Below are 12358 nucleotides of genomic sequence, written 5' to 3' on the forward strand. Positions count from 1 at the left end.
ACCTGATCCTCCTTCTCCTTGCCATCAGGTACCTGATCCTCCTTCTCCTTGCCATCAGGTACCTGATCCTCCTTCTCCTTGCCATCAGGTACCTGCTCCTGCTTCTCCTTGTCATCAGGTACCTGCTCCTGCTTCTCCTCGCCATCAGGTGCCTGCTCCTCCTCCTCCTCGCCATCAGGTGCCTGCTGCTCTTCTCCGTCCTCCCTTCCTTCCATCACTCCTGACACTTCCTCGTCCTCCTCCTCTGTTACCATCTTCACTTTGTCCTTCTCTTCCTTATTTTCCTGTCTGCTCCTGGACCTGGATGAGGAGGTTTTGGAGTTGGAGGACTCGGCTCTGCCATTCTTCTGGCTCGAACTGTCTCCTCCGCCCTGTTTGTGCTTCACACTGTATGAACGAGTGTGTATGAGTTTAAGCTTCCATGTGTATCCTGACATATATACACTGTGTTAGCAGTTAGCCAGCTAACACCACCTCTCATAACGAGGTCAGAGATGATGTTCAATTTCTAACTTTTAATAAAGAGTCGGGTTTGCTCACTGGCTAATCTGGAGCTACTTCTGCTGACACCTTGCTGTTTTCAACATGACGTCTGCTATGATCTACGAAAGCTGAAATATCATGGATCAGCTGTGCTGCACCAGTTTAAAGTCTGTGACACAGAGGAACAGGAACAACCATTGGTACTCTGCATGTTTTCTTATAATTGACTTGACAGAACTTGAAAAAATGCATTCTGGGTACATTTTCACAGCTCGTATCACCACAATTTAGAGCAGGGGTGTCAAACATATGGCCTGGGGGCCAGAATCAGCCTGGCAAACACTCCAATCTGGCCCACTGGATGGCTTTGGAACATCTGGAGGAAGATCTTTAAGTGTCTTTTCATAAGTTTTGCAGCTTTAACTACTGATACAGATGCTCCCCATACCCGTCCATTTTTCTTATATTAAAATATCTCATGGATTAGATACATAGTTATGGTTCTGCACATCGGCAGAAAGGAGAGTTCTGGTCAGGTAACTGTCTTTTATGTCATTTATTTCCCACAACCTCCAGTCAAAGGGTGTATCTGTCCCTTTCACTGCATTTCATTCATGTATGTGTTTACAGTTCCTACACCATGTCATGGTAGCAGTGTCTGAAGCCGGGCACTCACTTGAGGGTTTTGTATTTGGTGCAGATGTTGAGACGAACTATTCTCCCATTGAAGACGAGGGGGTTCTCGGTGTAATGCTTCACCAGCATCTCTGCGTCCTCCACAGTTGCCAGCTGAATAAACGCCTGGACACACAGACGAACACAAAAGCAGCCATCATTCAAACTTATTTCACCTTATCACAGACTATACTCAGCCAAATCTGATCTCCACACTTTCTGTAGTAATGCTGGCATCACATGAGCACTCAAAGAGTAGCAGTGTTTCTTGCTCTGTCTTGATGATAGTCAATCATCCAGGTAAGTAAATCTCCAAAAGTTGATTCTGTTCATCTGGACGTAGCGTTTTGTGGGAGAAACGTTTCGTCACTCATCTAAGTGACTTCTTCAGTCTCAGCTGACTGCAGGTTTCCCCAATCTTATAAACAGTACATTTGCATAATGACTGAAACCAGCCCACTTAAGGAACAATGGGCTGGGAGGTCAGTTCCTTAATCTTAATTATGCAAATTCTCATGACCATTGATCTACAACCACTGACCAAAGCTCACTGATCAATGGCCATGAGTACCATTCACAGAGAGTTGGGGAATGGCTGCAATCACAGCATTGTAAGATGGCGAAAGATGTACCCTTAGGCCCCCTCCTCGATTCAGAGATGGTTTTTCCCTTTTCACATAAATGGCCTCCTTGACTCCACGCTCAAACCAGCGTTCCTCCCTGTCCAGGATGTGTACATCCTCATCATTGAAAGAGTGTCCAATGGCCTGTAGGTGTAAATAGACTGCAGAGTCCTGGCCTGACGAGGTAGCTCTTCTGTAATGTGCCATCCACTTCGCCAGAGGTTGTTTGGTTCCCCTGATGTATAAGGCTGTTTATAAGGCTGGGGAAACCTGCAGTCAGCTGAGACTGAAGAAGTCACTTGGATGAGTGACGAAATGTTTCTCTCGCTACGTCCAGATGAACAAAATCAACTTTTGGAGTTTCCTGCTCTGGTTTATTTACCCGGTCGGTTAAGAAGAGGTGTTTCTCAACCACACCGAAGCGTTCGGCGAGGGTCAGCAGCTCCTGTTTCTTCTCGTCCTCTCGGGGCAGATGGTAGAAGAAGACCACCTTGCTGCCTTGACTTTTGACCTCTTTCTCAGGTTTGTCTATCGGCCGCTCCACCCGCCGGGTCATCGGTTGGTCCCTTGGTCGGTCTACCGGCCGCTTTGTCAGTCGGTCCATCAGTCGATCCATTGGTCGCTCGTCCTTCTGCAGGTTAGAAACAGAAACTTCTGAGGATCTGAGTCTGTGGGGAAGCGGTGAGTTTTATTTAGCAAGCGAGGGGATGTTACCTCAATGAACATGAGGGTCTGGGACAGGTACAGGGTGACGGGTTTGCCGTACGACAACGGTGGATGCTGCTGGTAGTAGTTTACCACATCCAGAGCTTCTTCATGTGTGCTCATCTCCAGAAAAGCCTGATGGTCACAAAGATTAGACTTCAATGCTGAAATTCAGTTTTCCTCAGAGAGGTTTGCTTTAAGTTTCACAACCACATATTTAATGTTGTTATTACTGGATTATATTTAGACTTCTTTAATCCCCAGATATCTATAGTCTCTTATCACAAGCTCAGTCTGACTCCATTTCTACCATCTTGGACTGCAGCTGGTGCCAGCAGTCCTCCTCCTGGTGTGGAGATCCTCTGTGAGTGGGTTCAGCTCAGCGAGGCTGCGAAGGAGAATGAGGACTACCAGCTGCAGTTTCAGATTGAGGAGATGAAGTTCATGTGCAGGATGAAAGAGTGTGAGGCAGCTGATTGTATTGTTCAGTTACATTTATGAAGAAGAAAGTTTAACTAATGTCTACATCTAAGTTAGAAGTAACTGAGGTGGAAACAGCAAGGTGAGTTTTCCTACCTTGTTCTTGAGGATGAGATGCTCCCTCAGGCAGCCGAAGCGCTCAACGAGGGCGAACAGGGTCTTGTCGCTGAGAGGCTTCTTTTCATATTTCACCACCACCACCCTGCTCCTCAGCTGAGGACACGACACACAGTCTTTACTGAAACCAGCTGAGCTCTGCAGAAATGAGCTGATCCACAGGAAGACACAGCAGAGAGACAGAGGAGGTCAGACTCACCTTGTTCTGTCCCAATGGACCGGAACCACGTCCTCCACCTACTCCTGACACACAAACACACCGATGTTCGCACATGAGCAAAGACAGATTTCAAAAAGTGTCTGCAGCTTTCTGAGGGCACTAAACAGCCGGGTCTCTTAACCCTCACCCACTCTTTTTAATGGCTCTCTGTATTTACTGTACCTGAGCTTTTTAACCATTTTTATCCCAAAGTCAGCAAGCGTGGCACATAAATGTAACACTGAGCTCACAGGAGAACCAGACTTGATCAGTTGGAAGTTAAAGACTTGACGTCAGCTGTCTGAAACCATCTTTATGAATAAAATAGTGACTCCCCGCACAGAGAGAAAGTGACAAATGACTTAAAATAATACTAATAGTATTAATAGGGATAAAATAAGACATCTGTGGGTCCCACACCTCCACCCCAGCTCGAGGACATCCCTGCCATTGGTCCTGAAGACATGGGGGCTGGTCCCAGTAGTCCTGCAGACAGGTTGGGGGTCTCCCAGGGACGACCACTGGAATTAAAAACATGAGATCGTCAGTTATCAGACACCTGGATTATTAACACACAACACAAAGCTTTGTTAACACCAGGCCACAGAGACAGTGTGTGAACCCTCTGGAGGCAGGAGAGTTTCTGAATCTTTATCTAATCTAAGGAAGCCCATCTGACCAAACAGGAAGTTGCCTGTCAGGTGTACAGTATGCTTGCTGCTCTCTCTGCTGCTGTGGACCATACATGACATACAATGCAAACAACAGAAAGACAAATCAGTGCAGGACAATCTGTTTGGGCACGGCTGTCAGTAATAACACTTTTCCGAGGTTAGGTCAAGGTCCTTTAGGACTCTAAATCTAACATCTCAAACACTAAAGGAGGAGCTTAATGTTAGCATCTCTTACCCTCTGCCTGGGCCCATACCAGGGTCCCACTCTGGATACCTGAAAAACAACATTCAGTGTTACACATCTGATAAAGAGGAACAGACCTCAAAGGAACATAGAGTCAACAACGATGAGCTGAAACATTACAACCTCCTGCTGAGGTCAAACAGAGATCGGTACTACGGAACAGGATTTCATCTCATTCGTGTAACTTCAGAGTTAACCTTAAATTTTCTGTACTACAAAGGTCGGTTTACTTCTTACCAGGTACGTCATAAACTAATCTGACTAACGCCAGAGTCATCCCCGTCCAGCGCTGGGATTTTGGAGGGCTGCACAGGAGCACGTTTGCGTTGGTTTGGGTACTGAAACTCTAAAAACCAACCTAATTTCTTCTGATGTGAACATGCTGTTAACAGATTCATAACTTAATCTGTTTTGGCTCACTGTTGTGTATTAAGAGCAACTCACATGTCAAGAAGCTGCCGTCTGTTTTCAGCATGGCGGAGTCCATTAACGTGTTGGTTCCACTCCTACAAACACAAACAGAGCATTACTGACACTCAACAGGCCGTTTCTCCTAAAATACAACCTGTATATTAAAGGAACAGTTCACACAGTTATTAACCTTCATAGCGTCACCCAGACAATCACTTAGGACCAGATTTACTAAGAATTTAAATGCACTTCATCAGGTTTCCATTTTAAAACCAAAAATTCATTATTAAGATCTTTTTAAGACCTACAAAAACGAATAATTCATTATATTTTGTGTGCAATAATCACTATAACAGACAGTATTTGATGCTTTCTTAAGCCATCAGTGACAGTCATACAGGCAAGAAGAGCTCACCCGCATATCTTCAAACCTGCTCACTGTGTGACTTTGGTCAGTAGATTACTAACTTCCTGTTGATTTTTGGTAAATTATGTTTTTGTCAGCATTGAAAAGAACCATGTTAAAAATGGTTGCTTTAAAGCCAAAAAGTGTACATTTCTTCTCAGAGAGAATTTAAATTTCCAAATTCGAGTGATAATCGATTAAATCCTTCTTTCTCACTCCTGACACCACAAACTAAAGAAAAACAAACACAAGACCCCAGCTGCCAAAAGTCTCACAGGTTTAAAAGCCGCCAATTCGATAAGTCCATGAATGTGTGAGTGTGAAAAGTGAAAAGATCAAGTATATCAGACTGAATGTGTAACATGAACAGCTTTACCAGCTCATGTGAACAGATACTAATTATAAAAAGAGATTTTTGGTTTAATTGGATGACCGCTGGAAAGATCCAAATCTAACTGTTCAATGCTGGAGAGCTTCAGCTGAGAAAATGGAGACAGGCAACATGCTGTGAGGAGATACAACAAGGAAATTATATGAAGTAAACCGGACCTGAATCAGCGCCTGTCACTGACTGAAGGAAGACTGGAGCTCAAACAATTACAGTTAGTCCGAGAAGAAAAGAGGAAGCAGGTTGGACGTACTCACCATGGTGGAATGAACGTCAAAGTCACAAAGAGAGCACACGTGGGGGAACATGGGGGGCATGACTCCCAAGAAGTCTTGGACTTTTCCGTTTGACGGGGAGCCCATCCTCCTCTGCATAAAGACGGGCTCAGACGGGCCCATGCCGAGCCCACTGCGGTGGGAAAGCTCAGAGTATGGCCTCTCTCTGCTCCCACCTCCACCGCTGTAATTTAAGCCATAGCCCCGGCCGGAGGAGACGTCCTGCAGGGAGCTGTACCCAAAGTCTGTGGAGGACTTGGCTGAACCTTGTCCCAGAGAAGAACCACCCATCCTCCCCACATGCCCCTCTTCCCAGCTTCCTCCTCGATACGCAGCATCAGAGGACATGGCCGCCCGCCGCTCTCCTGCTTCCCCCTTGCGACTCTTCAGCTGTCTGAGGATGTGTGGCAGCGTCTCCACACTGATCTCCTCCTCAGGGATTTCAGCCAGAGCGTCCAGGTCAGAGGGCGACAGCCCCAAACTGGCAAACAGCTTCATGGTGCTGCCAAGATTGCTGGTGCTGCCGCCACCGCCGCTGCCACGTCGGGGCATCTGCCCGCTGCCGTCCTGGCCCTCCATGCCCATGCCCATGCCCACACCCACCCCCATTGGTCTGTTGGGACGCTGCTCGTTCATGTTGAAGTTCAAGGTTTCTGCAGCGGCCAGGAGCCCCCGACCCACAGCGAAGTGTTTCTGAGCGCCGTCAGCCTGCGTCTTCTGAGACATGATATCAAAAAGTCTGCCCCGCTCTCTGGATTCAGCACAGAGAGCCAAGATAAAGAAGGAAACAGGCGCTGGAAAAGGTCTTCAAAGATGACAGGAACTTAATGTGGTCAAAGAGAGCAGGAGCTCCTTTTCTTCTGTGGTGGCAAGCCTTATTTCTGCTGAGACACAATGAGGTAGAAAAAGCTTCAAACAAAGCCTCTCCTAAGAAAACAGGAGCCAGTGGAGGCCCTGAGCAACAGACGGAGGAGCACGACTCTGATCTTTACTGCAAAGGGAACATAGGAGGCGGTTAAAGGAGGAGAGAGAGAAAGATTCACCTCAGCCCAGCAGGAGGAACATGACCTGATGCAAACAGAGTGATGGAGACCGCCTCACTGAGGAAGAGAAACTCTGAGTCCATGGAAACATCAATAAGATTGCGAGATTACAACGAGCCTCTGAGTGAATCACAGCCTGACACAGACCAGGAGTAACATCTTTGCAGGTACAGTGAGAGGAGAAGGAAAGCTGTACCAAACACGCTTTACGGGTCGAGCTAACAGTTAAGCTAACAGCGCTATGATGTCTACGTTGTTTAACCTGACATGTTAACTAAAAGATTAAGTACGCTGTCATTAATGAGAAAAATGAAACCAAAAACGACTCAGATAAGCTGCGCAGCTAACTTTGCTAACATACATGTCCTCCTACCTGCTAACACTGGCATAGCTAACAGCCTTAAGTTATCTGATATTTAACGTGCAAACTGTGGATGAAGCTGTTAACTGTGCATTTACGTGTATAATATGATTTATCTGTAATTACGGACACTCTTACCCTTTCTCCAACACCCGATCGCAGCTGATTAGTAAATAGCACGAGACGGGTGACCAAACTAGAGCATGTGAAGTATCGCGATATTTCCTCTCCTCCTGGATCAGGCGGTGTTTTTGTTTCTGTTCGCTGCTTAAACGTTTTCTATGAAAATAGCTATTAACACAACACACACTTAGCCCCTCTATATTAATAATTTCTCTCAGGTTCTCTTATCACTATAGAGGATATGTATTTGGTTTAAAAAATGGGTTTAGGCTTGTTAAATCAGTGGATTTTATAAACTTTCGGAGGAAGGCGGGCTTTCAGAGTTTGGACTACAGTTTGGACTACAGTGCTGCATTCAAGGTCAGAAAAGGTGCCAGCACCTAACGTGATGAAAGCCCTTCTCAAATTGAAAGAATTAGATCAAATTACAAAACAAACAAATATGCTGGGTGTGAGTGGATGTCCAGATAAAAAAAACAACTACACAAGGACTGCTCAAACATGGACTTTCTTATCCTCGGCAGATTATAGTTGTGTAAAAGATCTACAAACATTTTACTCTACTTGTAAACCCACACAAAATAGTTAGCTCACTGTTTGCTTTTTAATCCAGACAACACTGAAAGAATCACAACACCTACACCTACTGAACCTTTATACTTTGGCTACTCCCCTTATGGGTCACTGCAACACTCGTCTCCAACCACTCCACCTCACCCAGTGTGCATGCTCTTCTTCCCCTTGTGCAATGTTTATTGCTTTAGATTGTTGACTCCAATTAATTAAACTCATCAACCTTCAACCTGAGCTCTTTTCATGTACACCTTTTCACCTGTTTCCTTCTCATTTACATGCATGTATTCTGTCTTGCTTCTACTGACTTTTACTTCTCTTCTCTCCAGAGACTACCTCTCCTCCACCTGCTCTCTGCTCTCACTGCAGTTCACAATGTCATCTGTAAACATAATAATCAACAGAGACCCATGACTGTTCTCTCGAATGGAAACTGTAGCTACATCAATTTAGAGAAATACCTAAGCTGATATTTATTCATGATGTCCAGTGATCTACTTACATTGATGACTAAATATAAAAAAATAACAAGCTAAAGTGTAGCGTCAATTATAATGTGTATCCAGACATAAAGTTCTGTACCCAACTGTGATATTTAGTGAATGAATAAAAAAATGAAACAGAGACCCAGAGGAGATTCTTAACCTCTGGTATAAATAACGTTTACCTTATGTGGTCCTCTTGTTAGATTCCTATTTTCCGATGTTAAACCACGAGGCCCGTGAAGGCAACACGTCAACGACCAATGAGGAGCGAGCGCACGGTGACGGTTACGGTGGAGATGTAAACAAACAGAAGCAGCGCGGCCATTACAGCAACAACCGAGTTCCAGCGAGTTGACCGTTTGTCTTCTCTGTCGTCGAATAAATCACCCCCGAAGGTATTGTACTTCATAAGAACACAGATGCCCGTCCCCCCGTGCTCCTCTAACGCGGCTGGGTGCTCGCGGTGGTGTTTTCGCGGTGATATTTTTCTGTTTCTGTTGTGTTCTCGCCAAAAAATTATTCGCTAGCTGCTTGCTATTGTTGTCCGTCAGACAGCGGCCATGACAGCGAGCATTATAACGGCCGAAGCTACGTGTTTGTTCCCGCTGACCCCTGTCCCTCTCCCTCACTGTGTCCTCTGGTTCTCCTTGTAGACATGAAAGACCCGAGCATCAGCAGCGGGGGCCCGAACATGACCACCGGCACCGAGTTGATCCTCACCAGCCAGTTCAACGCCGAGGACGACCCGTTCGCCGAGTATATGTGGATGGAGAACGAGGAGGAGTTCAACAGGCAGGTGAGGAGCTGGGACGAGGATGACCTGGACTGCAAGTGAAAAAATCTGCGTTTAGGGCGGAAAAATGGTTAAAGAGTCTGAAATTAAGTTTATTATGGAGGAGGAAAAGTGATCCAAAACAAAGCAGGTTGATCTTTTCAGGTAGAACACATTTAAAGAGAAGTTATACCTCAAATCAGTAGCTACAGAAAGACTCAGTTGACTATTAAGGTGGAAATCTAATGTTTGAATAATATGTTGAAAGAGTAATTATTGCCTGAGATTACAGACTAATTATCTTTTTATTAACTATTGTTTTATAGATACATTATGTCCAATGTAAGGTGGACTCAGATAACTTTTAAGGTGGAAATCTGTTTTTCACCTTACACCCAGAAATTGTTCTCTAAAACTTGTGTATGCAGACAAATATAGCTTTCTCCTTTAAGATCGAAATCTGTCATTTTCCAGACAGATTACACCTCAAGTCTGTATTCGTCTACTTAAAATGAAAGATCAGCATCTGCACATCTCCTCTGACTGCTTTAAGGTTTGACTTGAGGGTGATTTATTTTGGGAGACAGACAAGGCATCTGAAAAACACTCCAAGATTAATTTTTAAGGTGGGAATAAACACATGAAGTTGCAGATTTGTTCATTTTTATATGAGCTCAGTGAGCTCTGTTTCTAAGGTGGAAATCTGCAGATTAAGATAAGTTGTACCTAAACGGTTGTTTTTAGTTGTAAGCAAAGATCAGTATTTTCAAACAGACTCAGTCAACTTCTAAGGAGGAAATCTGTTCTTTTTTTTATAGATTACACTCACGTTGCTCTGATGTGAAGCTCCCATATGCGGATAAAGCAGTATGTTATGGTGTAGATTTCTGCAGACAGACTTTCCTGGTTGGAATTGGAGGTTTAAGGGAAACTACATGTCAGAATTTTGTTGTTTTAGTCATAGTGTTGCAGTATAATTCTTGCTTGGAAGATCAGTTTCCATAGATAGACTTTTAAAGTGCAAATCTGGGGTTTATGTTACAAGAAAAAATAGCCTTAACTTGGACTTGTTTATTTGAGAAGTATCTAGAAACATATTCATTTTTAAGGTGGTAATGTGAATCTTAAATTGTAGTTTATTGAGATTAAGAGAGATAAAGTGAAATTAGGTTGATTTGATTTGAAGGCAGGGAAAGTATCCAAAAGCATGATGGGTGACTTTTTAAAGTGGATATCTGTAATTATCTTTACAGGCTAAATCCAGAAATTGTGCTGTTGTACATCTTGTATATACAGATGACAAATCTTAAGGTAAAAATCTGGACTTCTAAGTTGAAGATAAAAAGAAACTTTGTATGTTTACGTACAAACTCAGCTGATTTTGGTTTTTAAGGTGGAAATCTGTTTGTCAAAAATTGTGATTTTTAACAGCAAAAAATGTGCACTTTAAGGTGAAAGTATGATTAAATACAATATTTCCAACACTTGTGTTGTTCAACTGAAAACAAAGGTCATTGCCTACAGAGTCACGTTTTTAAGGTGGAAATCTAGGGGTTTGTTTACAGGTTAAAGGAAGGTTAACATTTAGAAATTGTGCATTCTTAAAAGTAGCTGTGATTTTAAGGTGGAAATTTACAGTTTCAAGGAAAATTACACTGAGCAGCTGAAGCCTGTGTGCACCACAAAGCAGTGGCTCCTTGAGCTGGAATTCAGGTCAGGCAGTGGCCTGATTATGCAATCAGCTGACAGCGTGTGGAGTCGGTTAACAGAGGAGTAGGTGGGAGGCGTCCGGTTGGAAATTTCCATAAGGATGTTTTGTTTGGAAAAAGGAAACAGTCTGTGGAGCTGTGTTTTAGAGAGCGTTACGTTTCACAAAGGAAGGAGGACTGCAGCTGCTGTGTTACTTTAACTCTGTTCTGTGTTAAACTCTTTCAATGTTTCCGATTTATATTTGTAAAATCAGCCGCTCTGTTTCGAGTAGTCGTCTCGTTGTGATTGGTCAGGTGCTGCAAACCCCGCCTCTGACATGTGAACACGCTCATTGCTAGATTAGGAAAGCCTGGGCTTACTTATTGAGCTGCTAACCAGCATCATCTTAGGCAGAGAAGGAAACAAGGATAACTGGATTAGTAGAAGGGGGTGCAGAGCAGATTCACCCGAAGAACATTGTAGCATCTCTCCTTAAAGTGTTATCTGTGTGATGTTCGCTCTCAGGTTGGACGACATGTTAAAAGTTTTGGTTCTTTGTTGGTCCAACAAAAGTGTGACTGCTGCTTCTCTGCCTGTGTTTTCGGCAGGTGGAGGAGGAGCTGTGGGAGGAGGAGTTCATCGAGCGCTGTTTCCAGGAGATGCTGGATGAGGAGGAGGAGTGGGAGTGGTTCATCCCGTCCAGAGATCTCCCTTCTCAAAGCGTCAGCCAGCTGCAAGAGCAGATCAGCCTCCTGGTCCTCGATGGCGACAAAGACCTGGATGTGGTGGTAAGTTTATCACCTTTACCATTGGTTACAGAGAAAACTCGTGTTTTGGCCATAAGAATAAAAGGACACCAGAAGATGGCGTCCTGTCAGCTGACATTATTCCAACACATTATAAAAAAAAATGTAGGATTACAGCAAATATACTCCAAAGCCAAAACATTAAAAACAACCACTAATAAAATAAAATAAAGTTTGAAAAATAGAATAAAAACTACACAAATAATTAGTATAGCCAAATGGAAAAAGACAAAGGACCTTTAATTCAGTAAAAATCTGAAACACTGAAACACGTTTAATCTGAATGAAACGTGTAAAGCTGAATATGATACAACAATGTGTAAAATAGTGCAATAAAAAAGGATGAAATCAATAATACAGAAAGAGCTGCTGAGTGAGACACAGCACAGTGCCTGAACGTGTCTGATAATATCTCCACACTGATTGGTTTCTCAGGTTTTTTTTCTTCCCAATTAGTTGATTATTAAATTAGTCTCTGACTGTTGGCCCTCATCTGTCCAGCAGAGGTCGCTGTTTCTTTATTTTCTTCACAGAAATAACAATGACGGTTTTTCTTCTTCTCTCCTTCAGGTGACCAGCAGCTTGAACCCCAATGCCAAGGAGTTCACCCCAGGCATCCAGAAACATGCCATGTGACCTGGCTAGGCTCCTCCCTCCCCCCCAACCCTAGTCCGCACTGTGACATCATCACCAAGATGTCTGCTGTATTTTCCAGCTGCCACTCGACCTTCAGCCTGACGTGTTGCCAAAGTTCTGCGCTCGCATGTCTTCACAGTTACAGGTGTGCGTGTGTGTGTGCGTGTGTGTGTGCGTGCGTGTGTGTGTG

The 12358-nt window shown here is 44.0% G+C and overlaps 2 protein-coding genes across 15 annotated transcripts in view; one reads left to right on the forward strand and one right to left on the reverse strand.

Annotated features, from left to right (window-relative positions):
- The window catches only part of LOC121811732 (matrin-3-like), a 12335-nt gene extending 4133 nt beyond the window's left edge, over nt 1-8202 (reverse strand). For 4 of the 14 annotated variants that reach the window (XR_006055108.1, XM_042226565.1, XM_042226559.1 and 1 more), the window contains exons 1-10: nt 5663-7216; nt 4645-4706; nt 4192-4230; nt 3703-3803; nt 3283-3326; nt 3063-3179; nt 2496-2621; nt 2164-2412; nt 1160-1284; nt 3-387 (exon numbers count right to left, since the gene is read on the reverse strand). Coding sequence is in view for 13 of the 14 variants with exons in the window: in XM_042226565.1 (XP_042082499.1) it covers nt 3-387; nt 1160-1284; nt 2164-2412; nt 2496-2621; nt 3063-3179; nt 3283-3326; nt 3703-3803; nt 4192-4230; nt 4645-4706; nt 5663-6406 (1992 nt within the window). In the remaining variant the exon portion in view is untranslated. The other 10 variants (XM_042226567.1, XM_042226564.1, XM_042226558.1 and 7 more) reach the window with 9 other exon arrangements.
- Nucleotides 8203-8502: 300 nt separating this feature from the next.
- LOC102308842 (polyadenylate-binding protein-interacting protein 2) lies at nt 8503-12352 on the forward strand. Its single transcript, XM_005937066.3, has 4 exons — nt 8503-8660; nt 8919-9061; nt 11335-11514; nt 12103-12352. The coding sequence occupies exons 2-4, from the start codon at nt 8921-8923 to the stop codon at nt 12166-12168; spliced, it is 387 nt and encodes a 128-aa protein (XP_005937128.1). The 5' UTR covers nt 8503-8660; nt 8919-8920; the 3' UTR covers nt 12169-12352.
- Nucleotides 12353-12358: the final 6 nt, after the last annotated feature.

This window comes from Haplochromis burtoni, unplaced genomic scaffold, assembly GCF_018398535.1.
Source record: "Haplochromis burtoni strain Fernald_Lab_line unplaced genomic scaffold, NCSU_Asbu1 Contig_217, whole genome shotgun sequence".
In the NCBI taxonomy this organism is placed as follows: Eukaryota; Metazoa; Chordata; class Actinopteri; order Cichliformes; family Cichlidae; genus Haplochromis; species Haplochromis burtoni.